This window comes from Vulpes lagopus, chromosome 24 (genome assembly GCF_018345385.1).
Source record: "Vulpes lagopus strain Blue_001 chromosome 24, ASM1834538v1, whole genome shotgun sequence".
Lineage (NCBI taxonomy): Eukaryota > Metazoa > Chordata > Mammalia > Carnivora > Canidae > Vulpes > Vulpes lagopus.
Genome location: NC_054847.1, coordinates 8,654,894 through 8,678,579, shown reverse-complemented (window position 1 = coordinate 8,678,579; position 23,686 = coordinate 8,654,894). Strand labels below are relative to the sequence as shown.

Genomic DNA, 23,686 nt, shown 5'->3' with positions numbered 1-23,686 from the left:
CCCTTCCCTGTGATGACACCTCTTTGGAGAGGGCCAATTCGAAGCATTCCTGAAGATTTACTATCACCCACAGAACCACAGGTTGGTAAATATTTAACTCGGTTGTGCATGTGGGCTGGAATTTCTTGGTGGTAAATCCGGGAGCTGAGGAGGAAGAGCTGACAGTCACCTTACAAGGTCATGGGCCAGGCAGGGGTTTTGACCAACTGTACCACGCTCTGACAAGGGCGTGGACAGATGCTGTCTGAAGCACCCCCGGACCTCTCCTCCACCAGAGGGAAGACAGAAGAGAGTCAGGAGCAGAGAGGCTGAGGCTCGGCCTGGAAGGTAAAGGTGTCCGTAGGCAGAGGGCAGTGGGAGCGTGGAGGACACCCTGGAGGGCCCGCATGCGAGGGGACTGGGGCCTGGGGAAAACTAACTGGCCTGAGCTCTGATTCATAAATGCAGGTCCTCGCACTGCTTTGCTGCTGAGAGTCAGACAGGCTCTTCCTGCACCAGGGCTCTCTGGTCACTATTATCCTGTGTCAGATAAAACACTGGTAACATGTCTATGCCGCTGCAAAGTTACCTTCCATACTGTATCTTGTTGCAAATACCTTTCTGCATATGGCTTCTCTCTCTCTCTCTCTCTCTCTCTCTCTCTCACACACACACACACACACACACACACACACACGCACACCAGCCAGGACCGGCCACTATTCTCTTAGATGCTCTGTGCCCTGGGCCTCACCCTTAACACAGCCTTAACTCTACCACAGCTGGGGCTGGGCCTCCTGCATCTGTGGAGGGCCTTCTGAGCAAGTCAAATTATTCAATGAACACCCACTAGCTGGGCTGATTGCAGAACACACTGGGGAACAGTTGCTTAAAAAATACAACAGAAGAGGGATCCCTGGGTGGCGCAGCGGTTTGGCACCTGCCTTTGGCCCAGGGCGCGATCCTGGAGACCCGAGATCGAATCCCACATCGGGCTCCCAGTGCATGGAGCCTGCTTCTCCCTCTGCCTGTGTCTCTGCCTCTCTCTCTCTCTCTCTGTGACTATCATAAATAAATAAAAAAATTAAAAAAAAAATACAACAGAAGAGCGCCTGGGTGGCTTAGTGGTTGTGTCTGCCTTTGGCTCAAGTCGTGATCCGGGGTCCTGGGACTGAGTCCCATGTTGGGCTCCCTGCATGGAGCCTGCTTCTCCCTCTGCTGAGGTCTCTGCCTCTCTCTGTCTCTCATAAATAAATAAAATTGTAAAAAAGAAAAAAAAAAAACACAACAGACCCCAGTAAGATGTGGCACCAGCAGTGACCAGTGACAGGGGGAAGAAGAGACTGTGACAATGAGGGTCTCAGAAGTACGCTGGACACAAGGAGGTTTAGAGCAGGTGCTGTCAGTGTCCAGGTTAGGAGGAGACGCGTTCCAGTCTCTACTCAAACAACAAAGCGGCAAGTAGTCAACACCCCCGGCCTGTAAGCCTGCTCTGAGGATGAAGCCTGCAGAGCTTTCTACCATATGCAGAACTTCACATGCACAGGGTCATTCCCTGCACCATGTGTGAAACGGCAAGAGCCCCGAGAGCACCAAATGTCCACCAGCAGGCCATCTATCTATACAACGAAGACCACGCCTCTGGGTAAAGAACTAGAAAGCTTTTTATGAACAGATGGAGAACAGACTCCAAGACAGGCTATTAAATAAAGCAATCAAGTTACAGAACAGTACGTCTATGTACACTGCTGGTATAAAAAAAGTGGGCGTGGGGCAAACATGTATGAATTGGCTTCATCGGCAGAGAAAGCTAGGCCAGATACATGGGGACCCAAGAGATGCCAGCTGCCCTGGGAAGAGACAGCTTGAGGCTAGGACAGTTTTGGAGAGGCATTTTCTAGTGTAGATACACTCTCTTCTACCTTTTGAATTTTGGACCTTTATTTAAAAAAAAAAAAAAAAAATCACCTGATTCTGGAAAGTACAAATGGCAGCACAGAACTGGAAGATATTTCTGAATCACCTTCCTGGCCCCCTGGCCTTATCAAGTGAACACAGCTCCGGACCCAGGAATCTGCCACAATTTTATAGGCACTTTCCAAAGCAGCATTCACCCAAGGTGGGCAATTTCCCAAGAACCTAAACCAAGAGCACGCGGTCATCCTGCTCCGGGCAGAAGGCCCCAGGAGGCGCACCCCGGCACCAGGCCGGCTCACCTCTGTGAGAATGGTGGTCTCGTAGGATGGCTGGTACTTCTCTTTTTCTTGGGCAGTTCTTTTCTCCATCTTTTCCCGGTCGGTCTTCTGTTTCCGGTCAGCTCCCTTTGGCTACAAGTACAGAGCACAGGGGTTCCGATTAGTCCAAAGTGGGCAGAGGCAGCTATCAGAGGAAGACCCAGGACTTAGAGACAGGTCCCAAGACTTGCACTCTCCCCAGGCCCCAGGAGTCCAGGCAGGATCTCCGGGCAGGTCGGCATCTCTCTCACCTCCCAGGCGTCAAGCACATGATCCTCCTCCTGGAGCCCCTCCCCTTCCTCACCTGAGGGAACTCACAGCCTGCTACGGGGTCCTGCCACTCAGTTACTCAGGGGAAAATGCTTGGAAACAATCTTTACCACAGACAAAACCCTTGGCTGCCACAGCAAATCCCAGTGTGTTCCTTGGGTTACGGGTGGAGGGCAAAAGAAAGTGGAAGAAGTTAAAGCTGCTGCTGGGAGTTTGGGAGTCTGGTCTGTACCCGCATGCTGGGAAATCCTGGATGTGTCACGAAGGCCTCCTGACCTCCCAACTCCCAGGATTATCTGCAGCTCCCTGCTTTGCACGCCCCATACTGGGTAAGACCTCCAACCTCACAGAGCCTATCCTGGGCGCCCAGCAAACGTGAACAACTTGCAGAGGGGCCCAGGTCTCACAGGCACTACCATTTCTTTCATTTATAGGTATGGAAACTGAGGCACAAGTGACTTGTCAAGAATGGAGAGAAACCTGCTCTGGCTGCTTGGGGCCTTGGGGAAAAAAAACAAAAAACAAAAAACAAAAAACTCGAAGTAGAACCAAGTACTGACCAGGCAAAGAATCCAAGAGAGAATGCCCAGGGATGTACCGCCACCAGGCTGGCCATGGTGGCCCTGCTCATGCGGATACTCTGGACATCCTGTGACTATCACCTGTGAGTTCACAGCCTGGTTGGTGGCTTCAGACATTAAGACTCCAAGCAGCCCCAGAGCCCAGAACTGAACGGTCTCAGCGCACATGCAGCGGACTGTGCACGGTGCGCAGATAGTGAAAACCACCTGCCCTCAAGCTCAGTGTCACCTTCAGGGACTTTCATCCCAGTATGCACCTTCTTCAGGCCACACAACTTTTGGTTTCCAGATCAAGGGCACTTTAGGAAACGGCCCCCAGGGTGATGTGATACCCACATTTGATGGAGGCGGGTTTGCAGGGGGTCCTCTGGGGACAGGAACGACATATCCAGTGTCCAGAGAAAGAGCCAGGCACAGTATCCATACCCCCATCACCTGCCTCCCAGCCCTAACAAGAGGCTCTTCCTCCCCTTCCAGAAGCCACGAGGCAAGCCTGCGTATGGGGAAGGCACTCGGCCTGGTGAGGCCTGCGGAGAGCTGGCTGGTCAGAGAGGGGTCTTGCCTGTCCTGTCAGAGGCCCCGACACCCCCATAGAGCCCCAGGGCCTGGCTCCAACAAGTGGGAGGCTTCTAGTGACGGGGGTGACTGGGGGAAAAATGACAGCCAGGTTAGCCAGACTCCACCCGGAGCTTGCGCACACCTGCTTGAACTGCCTCTGTGACAGGGCTGGGTGCGTGGGGTGCCCACACCTCCTCAGGCATTCGAGAAGCCAGTTTCAGGTGACAGGGGCCCCTGCGCCCCTGCAGGAGATGCCAAAGCCTTCCTTGGGTCCCTCAGACAAGGCAGCTTCCAGACCAACCCCTCAGTGATAGCTAGTGTACGGTCCAGGAGCCTGGTTAGCAGAGTCCTCACCCCTGAGCTTCTTCCTCGAGGTGTAGAAAGGGGAGCTGGCAGGGGGTCCTGGGAAAGCCAAGGCACTCTGCGGGGCGGGGCAGGGGGTGTCATACAGACACTATCCCTCCCTCCTGCTGCCGGTCTGCATCTGAGCCCCAGACATCCACAGGGTGCCACTGGACCCGAGGACCACAGATGTGGTCTGTATATGATGAGGACAGAGGTGTGACCAGGACCAGGCAAAGACATCCGGCCACACAGCTGTGGGGCTGTCCACGGGAAATCAGACCCACGAGACCCTGTAGCAGGCAGCACCTAAGACCACAGGCCACGGCGCCCGCTGCACAGGAGCTCCTCAAACACGGCCACATCCTAATCCCCAGAACCTGAGGTTGTCACTTCACAAGGCAAAGGAAGTAAAGCTGCAGGTGGAATCAGGATTGCTAGCAGTGTGATGTGGAAACAGGAAGATTATCCTGAGTCATCCCAGGGGTCCAGCACAATCACAGGGTCCGTAAAAGTGGACAAGGGAGGGAGGAGAGGAGGCTGGAGCCATGTGACCAGAGAAGAGCCCAGCCACTCTTGCTAGCTCCTAGGACAAGTGGATGTGGCCTGAGGAATGCAGAGGCCTCTAGAAGGCAGCAAAGGGAAGGAGAGGGAGCCTCCAGAAAAGAATGCAGCCCTCCTCCTCAACGCTTGACTTTAGTCCAGTGAGACCATCAGACTTCTGACCCCGGGGCCTGAAAGGTAGTAAGTGCATGTGGTTTGAAGCCACTAAACGTGTAGCCATTCGTTACAGCAGCAAAGGAAACCAATATCCCAGGTTGGATTTCAAGGCATCGCCGTCCTGAAGCAGGTTTCCGAGGGTGCTGGCGCTCTAGCACGAAAGACAATCGCGTGCTCCCGCCACAACCAGTACCTTCCCACCTAGGGCAGCATCACTAACTGAGCCGGGGCCCGCCCCCTCCCTCACCCTAGTGGATGCCACAGGCTCTGCTGCGACCCTGCAACTCCGCAGGCTATGCAGGACCCTGAGTTGCATCATTGGCCACCAATATCTTTCAGAAGTATGGGTCCAGACAGAGGAAAGTAGTTAATAGGCAGGGGGTGGGCAAGGAAGGAAAAGAGAGGCGGTTCCTCCAAACATGAGGTTTAGAGGAGGTTACTCCAACAGGAGTTACTGCAGAGGGAGATAGGGCCTTGGGCCCTCCATGGGAACGTCTGTGGCCAGGCCTCCTGCACGGGACGGGGTGTCCTGACTTGATTTTTAAGGAGAATCAAACCGGCAACTACAGAATCTGTGGCCAACTACAAGTGCTAGGGAAGATAAGGAAAACCTGAAAACGTGCAAATCCAGATAGTCTTACAAGGCAGAGCTGGGCACAGCCATCTGTGATGACGGAGGACAGAAGGTGCCCCACACCAAAGGACACCCGAAGCGGGCAGGCCCGTCACGCCAGGGCTCATGGCTCATGCTCCTCAGGGGTCCAGGTAGAAGCCCCAGGCCAACAGGACACAGCTCCCTGCCGGGCCTCCAGCAGGAATCCCAAAGGTCAATGCACTGCTGTCACCATCCAGCACAGGCAGGGACCCGTGGGTTCGGCAGCCACAGGTGGAACGTGGCAAGGACGTCCTACCTTAAACACCTTGATCTGGCAGCTGGCCGAGTGCAAGTGTTCTGTGTACTCCCCATTCTCATTCTGCTTAAATGTATCGATCTGCACTCGGAAAGGCACTCCCTTCTCACCCCCGTGCTTCCTGGGGGTGAACTCCGTGCTGATGCAGTGCACCTGGAAGGGGAAATGTGGGCCGGAGCCAAGGAGAGGAGTGGGGACAGGCCCTGGACTCCCCAAGGGCCCCTCGCCAAATGGAGGTTTCCATCCCGCACCATCAGGTCCACAGCTGCCTCAGCCTCCCCACTCCCCACGCACACTCCACCAGGGTGATGGCCTCTCTGTCCCCTCCACCCTCCCCTGTTATAAAGGGCACGCCCTCTCCCCTTTGTCCCTCGACCTCAGAGGCCCTGCCTGACCAGCTATGTCCTCGCCATCGCTCAGGCCCACAGACCCTCACTCCCTCCTCTCCCCTGGCAGATCCCACAGACTGCACAGCAGGGATCCCCGCCTGGTGCGTGTCCGAGTTACTCGGGCCAGGCCAGGAGCAGGAGCAGAAAGTTGGAGCCATTTCTATGTTTCTAAGTAAGTACGTGCTACAGAAAAAGGCACTGGGTAACATATTTATTATCAGAATACTATAAATACTCCAATAATATATATTATTGTGCTAATACAGTAGTATTATAATAACTTTAAAGTACAGTAAGAATATTATAATCATGTTAAAAAAAAGATCACTAACTTTTACTGAGCAATTACTATGGACCAGGCACTGCAATAATGACTTTATGTTCATTATCTGATTTATAAGACAAGTGAAAAAACTAAGAGGTTCAGAAAGGGACATAGAGAGAGAACGAGAGAGTGCGTGTCAGCCCAGAAGCACGGCGGCCCCGCCAGGCTCCTGGACCCATGCCAGGTGCTTGATCATGAAACAATTAATTTAATCATAGAAACTATCATGGAAAAAAAATTTATTACCTATTATATACGCGAGGGCATACTTATTTTGTGCAAGCCTACATATTGTTAAGCAAAACCCACACAGTATTCTACAACATGCCACGTCCTTTCCTAGCTCTGGGGACCAACTAGCTCCACGACTGAGCCACACTCCTGTAGCCTCCTCCCCTCAACGTACATCCCTGCAGCATAGAACAGGAGCCCGTTGGGGCCCTGCAGGTGGACTGTTTTGAGGAACGACATGCATGCAGGCCCCAAAACTCTGGCTTCCCCCGAGAACACCCTCCCTCCCACTTACCTGAATGAATGCAGAGGCTCTCTTTGAAGGGTCCCACAAAAATTCGACTGCATTCAGCTGTGTCGGGCTGGCCCTGGGGTCCAAGATACCAACAGACAGTGGAATATCTGCACACACATACACATACACAAAAGTGCAATTGTCAGCCACTCCCAGAGGCTTAGGGAAGGACTCTCATTACAGGTCCAAATTCCTTAACCACAATTTGAAATGCCGAAAGTTCTGAAAACTAAGTTTTGCATAACTCATTTGGCAGAAAGCCCAACGTGAACTGCCACAAAGCTATTCGGAGTTCTTTGTCCCATTTTCGGTGAACGGACATTTTACCCTGCTGCAGAAATATTAGTGTACTGGATGGCCTGCCAGAGGCATTACCTGGAGCTAGGGAACGACACACCCTGTTGCCATTCTAAAACTTCTAAATTCCAAGACACACCTGGCTCCCAGAGTTACAGGTAAAAGACTATGGATCAGCGCCTAAGACCTCAAAACTCAATTTCTGTTGCCCATCGCCGTGATGCCCATGCTTCCCTTCGTCACAGATCAGAATCCTTTAGGGCAGGGCCTTCTGCAATGCTTTCCCTGCAATCCCTGATGGCAGAGCTCTGAGTTAGAAATCCCTGAGGGCAGGCCTGGTGCCAGCTCGCACAGTGTTTTACCTAAGGCAAGGGTACACACTAAAGTGTCCTAGCGAGGCATGCATCCGACAGCATCCAAGAAGAACCCCAATGTTCTTGGGGTTCCCAATGAACTTGGAGTGCCTTGAGCCCCCCGTGGCCCAGCAGACTCACCAATGTCCAGGATTCGGTCCCCGGGCCGGCTCCACCGCCATCCCTCCAGCTGCTGGTGCTCTGTGTACTGCAGTCGGCGGTCGTGGAAAACCACCCGGATGATGCTCTAGGGAGGAGAAGCCAGTAGGAGACAGCTAAGTGTGGGGCTGACAAGGACCCAAGAGAACTTCCCACCGGGGCAAATCTCCCACCTTTCAAGACTAAGACCTCTCCTGCCAGAGCCTTCCTTCCCAGCTCTCAAGCTCTGCATGCTTCTCCCCCCTCAGAACCCCAATCATAGGACAGTGAGAATGAGGACTATCCTCCTTTTCCAGAATTACTAAGTGCTTTACATACACAGCTAACCTATATATCTTTTTGTGCCAATGAGCCAAGTGAAATCTCAGGAAGATTCAGTAAGTGCCAAAGCCAGGCTCACCCCTGAGTTCATCCAGCCCAGAGCCCACTCCATCAGCCCACACCCCTCCAGCTCTTAGCACTGCCAGCTTGCCCTCAACCGCCTGGACAACATGCTCCAGGGACCAGGAACGCCTCCCACTCCAGGGCTCTCCCCTAACTGCCCAGGCACTCCTGACCCCCACCACCAGCAAGCCCAGACCCCTCAGACCCCCAAGACCTCCTGGGGAGGGAGGGCAGCCACACAGCCTTGCCTTGACATATTTTGTGTTCAGATCTTGAAAGTCTCCCAACTTCCGATTCTCCAGCAGTCGGATTTCATAAGATTGGCCTAGAAGGGGGTTAACAGTACATTTTCCATTTCTGATGGGTTTCAAACCTGGAGTTCACCCAGAGGGAGGCCTTCTTGACCTCCTGAGTGACCACCCAAGCCTCACGGCCCCAGGGGACAGAGCAGTCAGTCCATGGCCAACTCAGATGGCTCTCTGGACTGCACACCCCCATTTGTCCCCCAAGCCTGGTTGTGCCTAAGACACCCTAGGTAGCATACCATGTGTCCCCCAAAACACAGCATATCTACAGTTTTCAAAGAAAGAGAATTCAACAAAATGGAGTTAAGGTTAAGAACAGAACTTCATGTTTCCTTATAAAGGCTGCCCCTGCCCCCCCCTCCCCGGGTCACTTGGATGGAGAACACAGCCACCCACTCAGATCCATGTTACAGTAAATAACTGACCATACCCTTCCCAAGAGCAGGTTAAAGGAACGAGTAAAAACCTGTTAAACATTGTCTCTAATTGCAGAATGAAAAGCATTTTCCCAACTTAAAAGAATTTCATGTATTTAAGGGGTGTGGGGATTCTATTTGGTGACATATAACCAGCACAAGCTAGTCAAAGAATACGCATGGAGAAAAGACTCATCCTTAGTAACAGGGAGAACCTGAATCTATGAATTACAACCATGAACAACCTGGATGAAACTACATGTTTTATGAGGAAATAAAATACAGTCTGAATAAATAGGATACGCCATGTTCCTAGACAGGAAGACCACTTACTGAACGATGTCAGTTTTTCCCAAATTAAGTGTTAACCACAGCTCTAAAACGCCCGTACACATTTCACAACTTAATAAAGGATGTTTTACAAATTAAGAGAAAATGATTTAGTGGTGGTATTGGTAAATCTGATTGGCTGCTGGAAATTTTTTTTTAATTTTTAGGTAAGGATGGACTCACGAGAAGTAACAAAAATAGTACAAAGGGGTCCTGGATACTTGTCCCCCAGTGTCGCCAGTGGTGGCATCTGAGGCAAGTATGATACATCATTGAAACCAGGAGCCTAGGGATGCCTGGGTGGCTCAGTGGTTGAGCATCTACCTTTGGCATGGGTTGTGATCCTGAGGTCCGGAAATCAAGTCCTGCATTGGGCTCCTCGCAGGGAGCCTGCTTCTCCCTCTGTCTCTGCCTCTCTTTCTCTCTCATGAATAAATAAATAAAATCTTTAAAAAAAAAAAAAAAAGAAAAGAAAAGAAAAGAAAGAAAGAAAGGAAGGAAGGAAGGAAGGAAGGAAGGAAGGAAGGAGGAAGGAAGGGAGGGACAAACGAACGAACCAGGAGCCTGACCATGGTTCAATGCAATTCAACTAAAAGTCTCACATAGATCTCCCTCGGTTTTGAGGTTTTACTCAACTCACAGCAAACAGCAAAACAAGTTATCACTGGACTAAAGTCAACTTTCTTAAGGTTTTATGTGAACATGAATCATACCAGACACTCAATAAAGAAGGATTTTCTGAAACTAAAATTGGGCAAAAGGGAAATCTACCTATACTAAAATCTCCCTCTCTCTCTCTCTCTCTCTCTCTCTCTATATATATATATATATATATATACACATATATATGTGTGTGTGTGTATGTGTGTCTACACACACACACATATATATACACATATATACACACACGTGTATTTATATGTATATGTATAGACACACGCATATATATGAATGAAACTTAAATGCAAACAACAAATTAGGAACAGCACAAACCCAGTGGCAAGCAGTTTTAAAATAGCTAAAACAGCCATTAAAAAAAATACTAAGACCCCCTGTGGCAGGTGGAATGCTGCTCCCTCCCAGAGAAGATATATCCAGATCCTCATCTCCAGAACCTATGAATGTTACCTTGTATTTGGAAAAACAGTCTTTGCAGATGCAATTAAATTAAGGATACTGAGATAAGGAGATATTCCTGGATTATCTGGAGGTCCCTAAATCTAATGACAAGTGTCCTTGTAAGAGACACACAGAGAAGACAGAGGGAAGAGGAGGTAACGTGACCAGCAGAGATTGGAGGAACACAAGCCAAGGGACACCTGGAGCACCCAGAAGCTGGAAGATACAGAGAATGGATTCTCTCCTCAAGCTCCAAAAAGGACCACGGCCCTACCAGATTTCCGACTTCTAGCCTCAGGAACTATGGGAAAATAAACTTGTGGTGTTTCATGTTAAGCCAACATGTTTGTAGTAATTTGTTAAAGCAACCACAGGAAGCTAATATACTACTCCTTGCAATGAATAATAGAACCAAAGAACATGCAATTAAATCACTCATTCCAAATATCTACCAACAACTACTACGAAATGCCACATGAATCCTAGGGACTTGGAGATGAGCACAATGGACATAGGGCTGTGTGTCACAGAGCTCGTCCCCATGGCTCCCTCCAGGCCTGGAGATGAGGCTGACCACGCAGAGAAACACCCACTCGGCAAGCGCCCTTCTCAGCTTCAACCAGCCCCTGGGACAGGACCAGCAGACACAGCGATGCACCAAGCCCCCATCCCCCTCAGGACGGTGTGCTGGGGGCCCTTCCCATCAGAGGGAGGAGGCACAAACCCCAAACTCTTGTCCTGCCCACTTGCCAGTTCAGGAGATGCGACTCATAGAAGGGTCTTGCTGACCTAACCAACACATCTAGCTTTCTGAAAAAGCCAGATTTTTACATACATTTCCGGGCTCCTGAGCCAACACTCCATTAACAGCAACATAAAATGGAACCTCACACACCCTAACTGGTTTTTCCAGTGTCCTCCACCTTCTCCAAAGAAAAAAACGTAGCCAGCTCTGGCATGAGGCCTGAGGCCCAAGTGGTCATCACCACAGGTTTACAGGCGCCCCAGGGCTCAATTAATACCGACCCTGGGCTCTGCAGGGCAGCCCCAGCTCATGCACACCGGAGGCCCCGCCTGCCCCATCCCAGGCTGAACACAGAGATTGGAATCCACGCTAGCGGGTCCCTAGGCCCGGGGCTACGGCCTCCTCCACCTGCTGCAGAGACCTGACTCATGCGCTTCCCCACCACCTCTCCCATCTCCAGTCCCTGTCCCTTCCTCCCATGCACACCCATTCTGGAGCCCCTCCCTCACATGCCTGCCTCAATGCCAACACCGGGGCCAGGCCGTCCTCCCCAAGCCCAGATCTCACACACAGTGCAGTGCCATCAGAAGGCCATGGTTCATGGTAACACACACTGAGGAGCAAGGTCACAAAAGGTCACAAAAGTGGAACCGATCCAGGGCACGGGGCACCTCTCTGTTTCATCAGCATCATTTTGGGACCAGCATCATTTTGGGTGGGAGCCACGGAAAGTGGGCTCTGTGAAGGCACAACGTGTGTCTCCTTTGCTCACCACTGCACTGTGTAACGCACAGTAGGTACTCAGCAAGTGCTTAAATGTGCCTTCCTATTCTTTATACTGCTGTTCTCTGCTACAATTATAGGGTTTGCAAAACTAAGACAGACTCTTGCCCTCAAAGGTAGGCAGTCTGGGGCATACCATACCACACAGGAGAAGCTCTTATATAAGGCAGAATTTGAAACACCTCCAGAAGAGACAACAAAGATCCAAAGTTGGGCAACACTCACAGAGAATGGGGAAGGGGGGGAGGGTGAAAAAAGGTCTGAATCAGGAGATAACATTTAAGACGGACTTTGAAGAGTGTGCAGGATTTCTATAGGGGAGGGGATGAATGAACGAGCAATCCCAAGCAAAACTGGGGCAAGGTGGTAGGAGGGGGGAGGCGTACCTCTGGGAAACAAGAACTAGCAGCTTCCATTCATTGGGTGCTTACCTAATGGCAAAGTCCTGCTCGGGTATTAACTCACCTGAAGCTCAGCGCAAGTCAACAGTTTGTGACAGGGGCAGCTGAGGATCCTGAGCCCCGCTGAGAAGAGGAGGTAGGGTCGGAGAGGTTACCTGACTTGGGCAAGCATGCACAACTAAGAAGTGGCAGAGCCAGGAGCAGAACCTAAATCTGTTTCCAGAACCTACCACATCCCACCTGGTGGGTGCTATTTGCTGGACAGAGGACATCTGTAGTTCTAAATGATACTCAAACTTCCCTCTTCTGGAAGGCATCAGATTCCACCTTGCACACTGACTAAAATTTACCTACAGTGTCTCATGGCATATAAACCATCCCCAACCCAAGTTAAGATGGGTTTTTCTCTTTCTTTCTTCTCTCTAGGATTAGCAATACAGATGATTCCTAGGAAGACCAAATCAACTTGATGGGCAATCCTGGATGTGGCATGTTAGCTCCATTTCCTGATCTGTAAAATATGCTATCTCCCAGGGTGTCTGGGTGGCTTAGTTGGCTAACTGTCTGCCTTTGGCTCAGGTCATGATCCCAGGGTCCTGGGATCAAGCCCCACATCAGGAACCCTGCTCAGCAGGTAATCTGCTTCTCCTTCTCCCTCTACCCCACCTCCACTCATGCACACACGCTCTCTCACTCTCTCTCTCAAATAAATAAATACAACCTTTAAAAAAAATCCTATAAAAAATATTCTGCTTCCCAAATTCTAAACAGTGATCTGGGAAGAAAAACAAGTACTACAGGAAATAACAGTAAAGCTTGTTCTAATTTCAGAATTGTAAAATGTGGCAAAAGAAGAAGTTGGCCCTAGAATCAAGCAAATAGGGTAATAAGTAACTATCATTTAGTTTCTGTACAGCTATATGCCAGGACATTGCCAAGCCCGTTATGTACACTATCTGATTTAGTCCTCTCAGGAGTCTTATGAGGAAAACTCATTATTACCCCCATTTTATAGATGAAGAAATTAAAATTATGATCCAGAGAGGTTAAGAATCTTGGTGAAGATCAAACCTGGGTCTGTGAGGCTCCAAAGACTGATCACTTAGCCAAACTACTCCATACAGTCTCCAATAGCCTCAAAAGTCCCTTCTGGTTCTAACATTTAAGGAGTTCCCTCTATTATATTTCCTCCTGAATGTCTATATTTATCTTATTTTATGAGCCTCTCCCACATATTTAAGCCCTCTCCTTCCCTCAAGGCTCAAATCCCTAATCCCCTCTAACCTCAGTTCCCAGAACCAAGATGCACCTTCGAAGTCTGATGAACACGTAACCACACTGTGGCATAAGGCCTGATACTTGTTTTCCCATGATAAACTCGTCTCCCTGAAACACATAATCCTACTCCATTTAGAATACTCTGAAGACATAAGGTTATAGCACCTAAAACCATGTCATTTTCAGCATGCAAACAAATAGACTAAAAGAAAAGAAAAAGTACCCAGAAAAAGACTTTTAGATACTTGGAAACTTGATCTATGACAATGAGAGAAAACACAGACTTTCAGAGCATGTGTGTGATAACTGGTTATCAAAGATGGAAAAAATACTTCCCTACCTCACACCATATATAATAATTCTAGGGGAAAGAAAACCATAAAATAAAAGCAAAACCTTAGTATTTCTAAAGAAAATAGGAGACTCTTTCACGACTGTGGGGTAGAAAAGGATTTTTTTACGTAGACACAAATACACAAAGGAAAAACTGGGCTCCTTACGTAATATAGGAAAATGATGTTAAAATTTATATTGAGACATTTTTGAAAATGGCAGGGGTGGGGTGCCTGAATGCCTCAGTCGATTGAGCATACGACTCTTGGTTTCAGCTAAGGTCATGATCCCAGAGTCGTGAGATCAAGTCCTGCATCAGGCTCATGCTCAGCACAGAGCCTGCTTGTCCCTCTCTCCCTCTGTTCCGCACCCAACTCGTATGCTCTCTCCCTCAAATAAATAAATAAAATCTTAAAAAAAGAAAATGCCAAGTGTGCTATTAATAATTACACAGTCTGTATAAGTGGGGACTGACCTGGAAAACTGGGCCATAATGATCACCCGATGGAAAGAGAAAATGATCCGCACGTGAAAAAATGCTGATCTCTACAGGTATGCAGGATAATGCAAACAAAGTAAGGGTAAGATACCATCTTACATCCATCAGACGGGCAAAAATTATAGTCTGATAATATCAAGTGTTGATTACAATATAGAGAATGGGTACTCTGGGGCACTGCTGATAGATTATATTGATATAACCATTTTGGAGAAGTCTGGCAAAAAAACAAAAAAAGGTTTCATTAAGGATGTACAAACCCTTCAGTCAGGCATATCCTCAAGAAGCACTTGATGTATGTTAGGAAACAGACAAAAATTGCTCACTGTGGCATCACTCATTAAGGGGAAAAATTGTCGGGATCCCTGGGTGGCGCAGCGGTTTGGCGCCTGCCTTTGGCCCAGGGCGCGATCCTGGAGACCCGGGATCGAATCCCACATCAGGCTCCCAGTGCATGGAGCCTGCTTCTCCCTCTGCCTGTGTCTCTGCCTCTCTCTCTCTCTCTCTCTCTCTCTGTGACTATCATAAATAAATAAAAATTAAAAAAAAAAATAAAGGGGAAAAATTGTCAACAGCCTATATATCCAACACTAGCAAAAGAGATACATTAATTCTTTCATTTGACTTAGAATGAGTGTCATTCTAACTGCACACAGCACTTAAAATGAGCACTCTAGAGACACACACCAACATAGAGAAATCTTCATAATATTAAGCAAAAAAGGTACAATGGTAAGGACGCCTGGCTGCTTCAGTCTAGAGCACGCTACTCTTGATCTCGGGGTTGTAAGCTCAAGCCCCATACTGGATATAGAGATCACTTAAAAATAAATAAATTTTTAAGAAAAGGTTAATGGTGACACATAAGAAACATAATATAAAGTTTAAAGACGAAGAAAATGATGCTGTTAGTTTCTAGGGTTAACTATACAAGGAAGTAAAAAAAAAAATTAAGAATCTGAGTGGAGATTCAAACAAACGCCAACACCAACACAAGTGGTTTTGCTTCTGAGGAGGGAGGAAAGGCAATAGCTGTAGAGAGAGGTAAAATCAGAAGCAAATTTGGCAAGGCTGACACTGTGTTGGGCACATGAGTATTTGTTCTCTTATTCTCTGCAGTATTCAATCAATCTGAAATTAAAACATTTCTCTCTCTCTCTCACACACACACACAAAACATGACTGAGTGGAGGAAGAACACTTGGAGCCAGCTGTCATTTGCACTGCACTACAGCTGTGTGTTGGCTCCCCGCTCCCACCTCAGAGGGAGGATCCCTCGGACTCCATTACTCAACAGTCACCACGTACCCCCATGCCACCCACTTTGTGCCAGGGACATGCTGGGCGCAGGGCGTTCCAAGACACTAGCAGGGACAGCCTTCACCACACTCATTTACACACCACCCCACAACTTTGGCACTCAAATAAACTGCCTGTAAGTGAGGAGCCTTTTTATTTAATCAACTCACTTTTTAAACTTAGTTTTTAAAAGTGTATAGCAGGGGCACCTGGTTAAGCATCTGCCTCCAGCTTGGGCCACAATCCCAAAATCCAGGGATCAAGCCCTACGTTGGGCTCCCTGCTCAGTGTGAAGTCTCCCTCTCCCTCTTCCTCTCCCCACTGCTCGTGCTCCCTCTCTCTCTCTCAAATAAATAAATAAAACCTTAAAAAAAAAAAAAAGTGTATACCATACCTGCATACAGAAAATGCTTATAAACAGTAACTGAAAAATTATAGAGATACGTACCTACCAGTGCTCTCCTGCATATTCCCAAAACTACCGTGGGAAGCTGATGAGCACCCAGGTTTAGTCTGGGCTGATAGCTGCACCCACCACTGACTCACCGGTAAATCACTCCATTTGTGAGCGTCAGTCTCCACATCTCCAAAATGTGGACAATCCTGGTGCTTGAGGCAGAGGGGCTGTTGGAGGATCGAAGGCACACCAGCAGAGAGTGGTCCACAGATGTTCGGCTGGATCTCATAACTCCCAGTGGTGAGGACACTGGCACACAGTGGACCACACTGGTGCCTACTGGCCAGTGGTGGTCATTCTACAGCCTCCCCCAAAGCCTTCGGGGTAATTCCCTCCAACATCCCTGGCCACATCCTCTGTGTTGGAGCTGTTAAAGGTGTTCTGAAGGGAAGGAGCCCAAGGGTCAGCAACTGTTGATGTAAACTAGCCCCCTCAGCAGGCGGCCACTAGGCCAACCCAGCCCGGAGCTGCTGAGCCACCAGGAGCGGCATGAGCCAGAGGAGGGGCAGTCACAAGCTCCACATCCACCTTCCCACCCTGACCAGCAGAACCCTGGTTACCCCGACCCTCCCATCTTGGCACTCCAGCCTTTAGTCCTCAGGGTATAGTGGGGACCCCTCAGCTGAGCTGGGACTCGGTTGGCAGCTGGGCCACATCCCAAAGAATGGTTTGGACCCTGCCAACAGGCCCTGATGCCATTCCCAAAGGTGTAGACTCTTTTCTCTAGGTCAACCTTAAGACTGTGCCCAGGCTCCGCCCCTCTGCCCTTCCTCACTTCCACCTCACACCTTGGTAGCAGAAAGGGAGGAAGGAGGGCAAGGATCATATGGCATATAGAAGAAATACTTCTTTTCCAAGGAGGATAGGTTTGGCACTTTACCTTGCACCCAGTCCAGACAAGTACTCAACAGACCTTTGTTTTCTCCCTCTTCCCTCACAAGCCCTAATATCTAACACCTTCTAGCCCAGACATCAGCCAACTTTCTCCCTAAATGGTCAGACAGTGACTATGTTCGGCCTTGTGGGCCATAAAATACCTGTCATAACTACCTGACTCTGTCACTGTAACAAGGAAGGAGCCATAAACATGTGAATGAATGGGTGTGGCTTTGTTCCAATAAAACTTTATTTATAGACATTGAAATCTGAATTTTTATATAACGTTCACCCTTTCCCCTGACCTCTTCCTCCCTCTCTACTTCTTTTGATGCTTTGCAGCTTTGCCCTTGGCTTTCTTGCACGATGCCTTGGCTTTCTTGCACAATGCTTAAGTCAGAGCACCTCAACTGGACTAGAAGCTCTGAGGGACAGGCCTGCTGCCGAACCAGAGGTTTGTGTACACACACATACCACCCCCTTGTACAGTACTGGCATGTGACAGGCTTGTAATTAATGATAGCAGAATTTGATATTAAATTCCCTAAAGCAAATAACAGAGCTAGAACTAGTCACCAAAGCAAGAAGGACATGATGAAATGCTCAGTCTCCCTAATGGTCAAAGAAATGCCAAGTGGCAATAACGCAATTCCAGTTTCAGCTATCAGTCTGGCAAAAACTTAACTGATTGCTAGCATCCCCAAAGGGCAAAATATGGGGCTGGATGTGGGAGATGTTACATCACAACCTACTAGATATTTTGACAATTACCCATCAATATTGAAGATACACACAGTCTATGATACAAATACCCCATAAAGAAGTTGCTGAATAATATGTACACAGATGATTTTGTACTTCTATTTTAAAATGTTCTACACATCCCCTTATATTTGTGAACCTAATATAATGTATCTAAAATTAGATCCTAATATAATACTAGAGAAGGACCTTCCCCTCGTAAATTATATACATCTTTAGTACTAACTTTGTTAAGACTAGGAATACATTACACATGAATTTGAGAAAAAACACAAAATAAAGAGTAGGGGATGTAACAGATGTCCACAGTGACAATGATTGGTATTTTTTCTTCTAGTGTCAGGCCAGTACCAAAACCCAACCAGACAGGTGGGCATCTGGGGGAAAACAATCTTCGTCCAATAAACACAACACCAAACACATGCAGAAGAGGGCAGACATAGGAAGGTCCCTTCAACCCAGCGTCTCTCTGGGAGACACCCCAAGAACCCACAGTATGATAAGACTGTGCACATTTTAGAGGTGAGGATACCAAGGCCCTGAGAGGTACTGATGTGCCCCAGGTGACACTGCAAGTTAATGGCAAAGACTCCGCAGCCTGTGGAGACAGGACAAGAGAAGGGAAGGAGGCTAGGGTCAGGTCAGAGGCACTGGAGTTGAGCTCAGACCCTCTCGTGTCCTGGCAAGTCCTGAACCTCTCTGCATCTCCCACTCTACATCTGCAAAATATTCTTTTGCAGAATGTTTGTGAGATTAAATGAGGTAATGTACTTCCAGCCTGGCAGGTAGTAAGTACTCAACAAGTACCAGTCACAATTAGCACTTAAAACGAGTATTTTATGCTCTCAGGTACTCACCCCCATCCGTGCACTCACCACTGTACTCAGTGCTGCACAGATGGACTCCTCCGGCCTTCACAACAGCTCCGTACACCAGTGACCCAGCCACCCAAGGCCACTCAAGGTCACAAAGTCAAGAGGCAACCAAACTGGGACAGGTCCTGGGACGACTCGACCAGGGCTACCTGAGTCTCTTCTTGACTGTCTGGGGGAGAGAGGGTGGGGAGCACAACTCTTGCGACCAGGGTGCTGCCCAGAGCAGGCCCAGCCCTGCTTGCCTCCCCCAGGCCATGCCTACCAGGTGCTCCTGCAGAGCCGCTCTGCCCAGGGAGCAGAACCCAGCACAGGGCCTCCTGCCCAGATCACAGTGTTCCCAAGAACAGAAGGCAATTGCCCAGGCCGGCCAAGATTTAAAGGTTGTTTACTTTCCAACAGTTACTGCTTTGGGTAATTAATGCCACATAAAACATAATGGAGGCCATCATTACCCCAGAGACGGGAGCGCAGGACGCCAACAAGTGCTGCAATAATGGCAGGTGAAGGAAGCATAACAGTGCATGCCCTGTGTCCAGCATGCGGAGTTTGTCTTGTCACCTGCATGTGTGCAATATCATGCAAGTGTGTCGACACAGAGAACCCAACACAAGGCAGGCTTCTGCGGAAAGGCTGTGCCATCAATACATCCAAGCCTTGATCCTGATGACCTGTCGCCTGTGTGACCTTGAGCCCAGCACTTAACTTCCTCACAGTCACTTAAGTCAGGGACGAGGCACCAAGCCTGGTACACAATGGATCCCTTACATACATAAAGTAAGAGTGTGTGTGTGTACGAAAGTAAAGGTCTCCATGTCCTAGAAACTTTTTAGAGAAGGGATTATTACCAGGGCTGCAGTAGGGAAAATGCAAGATTCTCATCTTGTCTTCGGCATCTTGGGAGTGCCAAAAATGAGGACAGGCTCAGAGTAAGGACAGAGGTACGTCAAAGCACCAGAGAACCCAATCTAAGGAGCCCCCTCTAGGCACAGCTAGAACAAACTGGACAAGAACAGAGGAACCACGATGTTGAATTTTAATGCAGAGAATAAATTAAATATCCACAAATCCATACTGATGTAATAAATAAGTGAATGTGTAAATCAGTGGTAAAAAAGAAAAAGCTCCTTCTTACAATAGCATTCCAATTACTCAATGTAATTGAAAAGAGGGAAATAGAAAATCACCATTTAGCAAATGCTACAGTAAAAACTGGTGCAGAAATGATCAACTTGGATCATGGATGCTACACTACTGGGCAGAAGTTGAGGATAATTAAGTTTGAGGATAATTAAGACATCAGCATAGTCTCCAATTATCTCCCCCAAGATATTTATTAACTACAAAGGGGAAAAAATATCAACGTTGCAGTAGAGAAACCTAGCAGACACCCCCAACTCATCAAGGTTACCACCACCAGCCATGAAACAAATCAGCATGGTAAGTCCAATATGATGCACTAGTCTGGGCACAATGTCACTTCTGTGACATTCTTGCCAAAAATGTAAAAACATCAATCTCGTTATTTAAAAACATCAGACAAACCAAAATTGAGGGCATTCTACCAAATAACTAAGCAGTGAACACTCTTTCAGTCTGAAGGTCATGCAAGACAAGAGAAGACCAAGGGACTGTAGCCAATTGCAGGGACTAAGGAGACAACAAAATGCCATGAGAGGGACACCTGGGTGGCTCAGTCATTTAAGTGACTCTTGATTTGGCTCAGGTGGTGATCTCAGGCTCATGAGATCGAGCCAGTGATGTTGGAACTTGTGCTTAGCAGGGAGTCTGCTTCTCCCCCTCTCCCCTGCCCTCCTCACCCCCATGCTCTCTCAAATTAATAAATAAATCTTAAAAAAAAAATGCCAGTGAGATCTGGCTTGCATCCTGAAGCAGAAGAGGGACTGCAATGGAGACACTGGTAAAATGCAAGTCTTAGTATAGATAAGAGCATCACCAATGTGAGCACCTGGTTTCAATCATTGTACCATGTTCATGTATGACGTTAATATTATGGGAAGCTGGGCAAAAGGTATATAAGAATCTTGGCACTACTTTTGATACTTTGTACTTCTTAATCCCCTTTGACATTTTAAGTCTAAAATTATTCTCTTCTCCCTTCCCAAAATGCTCCGGATGCCCAAGTTCCACTTAGAAATGTGTACAGTAGACCTAGGTGGGACCCAGGAATGGTCTTGCTCGTAAGCACTGCCGGCTGATTCTAAACCAGAGGCCTCTGAGCCCCGGGACATTTGCTAAGCAATTTTTTAAACTGTCTGATATGCTCTCAGTACTGAGAATGGTATCTCTTTTTCCTATTTGGTTACTGTTGGTTCATAAGAAATTCACTAATTTTCGTATGTTGAGCTTATATCCAGCCACACTGCCAAAGTGAATCGTTATCTATTCAAATGAACAATATGTAACCGCAGATTGTAAACCCATTTTGATTTAACTAGTAAATTTGACAGTAAGGTATATTAAATGGTAACTGCATAATGGTTCAACTTAATACAAGGTTCTTACAGGTCAATACGCTTTAAAAGGGCAAAAGAGAAATGAGCAATGGATATAAACAGCCAGTTTTTCGTATAAGAAATGTAAAGGTAAACATAAAAAAAGATGTTCAATTACACTCATAACACTTATTAGAAATTAGGTAAATACAAATTAAAATAAGGAGCTTGGGGCGCCTAGGTGGCTCAGCTGGTAAACGTCGAACTCTTGATCTCAGGGTCAGGAGTTCAAGCCCCATGTTAAACTTCATGCTGGGCTTGGTGCTTAGTTAGAAAAATTAAAAATAAAAATAAAATAAAAAATAAGGAGCCCACTTTCCGTGTGTACATTAGAAGGGTTTAAAAGGCCGACAACATAGAGCTCAGGCATGGATGTGAAGAAATATGTACCCTCCTACTTAAATTACTAGGACAAAGGACAGTAAAGAGTAGAAAAACCAAATCTCTAAGATAAGGTCAGAACTGTGACTCACTGGAGTACCTCCCCTCTGAGCCCTGCCCTGCACCACATCCTGGGCTGAGGTGTTCATGTGACCTTTATTGGCCAAGATTTTGGAGGTAGGAGCCAGACTTCCTGGTCATTCACATCCCGACCCCTGACATCTGGCCCTGGGCAGCCCCATTTTCTGTCTCAGCCTCTTGATAAAGATGAAGGACTTTGTAGTTCCTGTCCATGCAGCCCCAAGACAACCTAAGCCTCTTCCTTCCCCTCACCCCTAGGCCTTCCAGAAGAGCAGGCATCTAGGGCCAATCTCCAGGAACTGGTCTATCTCAGCCTCTGCTTAGAGGGTGGAGAAAGGGAGAGGGTGGGAGTAGCCATGCTTACAGAAGGCCCAACTCTTGGGCCACATCCCAGCCAGGAGACATGGGATCTGGACAGGCCAATTGTTTCCTCCCTGGGAATGCTAAACCAGAGGCAGGGAATGAGAGCACCAGCCCCTCTGGGAGCTGGGCTGAGGATCTATGCTCTCAGGAGCTCTTGGTGGTCTTACCACCTTCCCTCTGCCTATGGAAGCTGGGACAGGCAGAGATAGCATAAGGCAGGTTCCCAGAGAGGAACAGAGAAGACAGTAGGAGAATTCTCATGGTGTTCAAGCCTATGGCTTCAGTTTGCTCCTGTGGCCCTGCTGCAGCCATGCCTTGAGGTTCCCTGCTCTGTGTGATGCCAGGAGACAGCCAACAGCGGCCACCAGAAGAGGCCTCCACCCTCCTATCCTTATACCATCAAAGAGACGGACAATAACAAACGCTGGATGGGAAGAAACTGGAATCCTCCTGCTAGCAATGCAATAGGTGCAACTGCTCTGGCAAACAGTCTGGCAGTTCCTCAAAAAATTAAAAGGAAAAAAAACAAATTAAAAGGAGTCCCCATATGACCCAGAAATTCCACTCCTAAATATATTCACAAGAGAAATGAAAATGCAGGTCCACACAAAAACTTGTACACAAACATTCATAGCAGCATATTCATAATACAACAAGAGGCAGAAACAACCCAAATGGCCGACTAACTAAAGAATGGATAAATAAAATGAGGCCTAAACAATGGAGTATTATTCAGCAATAAAAAAGAATGAAGTTCTGATTCATGCTAAAACACAGTTGGCCCTTGAAATCATTACGTGAGGGGCACCTGGCTGGCTCACTGGTTGAGCATCTGTCTTTGGCTCAGGATGTGATCCCGGATCCTGGGATCGAGTCTCCCATCAGGTTCCCCACAGGGAACCTGCTTCTCCCTCTGCCTATGTCCCTGTCCCTCTCTCTCTCTGTGTCTCTCATGAGTAAATAAATAAAATCTTAAAAAAAAACAAAAAAAAGATAAGATTATGCTAGGGGCACCTGGCTGGCTCAGTCGGTGAAGCCTGTGACTCTTGATCTCCGGGTCGTGAGTTTGGGCCCCAAAGTGGGTGTAGAGAGGACGTAAATATATAAAATCTTTAAAAAACAAAACATTATGCTAAGTGAAGGAAGTCAGTCACAAAAGACCACCATTTGTACAATGCCACTTACATGAAATATCCTGAACAGGCAACTTTTTAGAGAAAGCAGAGAGTGGTTGCCCAAGGCTGGGGGTTGCCTAGGGTTGTGGTGCAGGGCAGGCTTCATTCAATGAAGACTGCTTCATTCGCTCCCTGCTTGTTAATAGGTGTAGAACTTCTTTTAAGAGGAACAAAGTGTTCTGAAATTAGTGGTGGTAGTGGTGTAATATGTTTAGTTGAACATATTAAAAGAAACATGGATTGTGTACTTTAAATGGGTGGATTATATGGTATGTGAATTGCATCCCAATAAAACTGTGTAAAAACAGAGACCAGATTGAAGTACGGCTCTGTGACATGGTACAAGTCACACAGCCTCTCTGGGCCTCAGTTTAGTCACCTATAATACAGGGGGGGAATGGGGTGGGAATTATATGTTCATAAATCACTTGTTAACTCATTGAGATACAGGTTCTAATTTTGTCCTGCAGCAGACCCAAGATTCTTCATTTCTAGCAAGATTTCAGATGATGCTGGTTCATGGACCACGTTTTCAGTAGCAAGGCAGAGATGAGATCCTAGGCCTATCCAGCCCTACTCCTTTAGAAGTCTACTTTTGCCCACCTCTGTGAATTCCCAGGGTATGTGTCATCCTTCCCATTCAAGATTCACAGGATCCTCTGACCAC

General features: G+C 47.8%; 1 protein-coding gene across 1 annotated transcript in view; it reads right to left on the bottom strand.

Annotated features, from left to right (window-relative positions):
* Nucleotides 1-23,686, bottom strand: part of TFCP2L1 (transcription factor CP2 like 1) — a 56,982-nt gene that overhangs the window by 16,882 nt on the left and 16,414 nt on the right. Inside the window, exons 4-8 of the mRNA XM_041739595.1 lie at nt 8,277-8,353; nt 7,627-7,732; nt 6,836-6,942; nt 5,596-5,748; nt 2,196-2,306 (exon numbers count right to left, since the gene is read on the bottom strand). Of these exons, the coding sequence (XP_041595529.1) occupies nt 2,196-2,306; nt 5,596-5,748; nt 6,836-6,942; nt 7,627-7,732; nt 8,277-8,353 (554 nt within the window). The remainder of the gene's footprint in view (nt 1-2,195; nt 2,307-5,595; nt 5,749-6,835; nt 6,943-7,626; nt 7,733-8,276; nt 8,354-23,686) is intronic.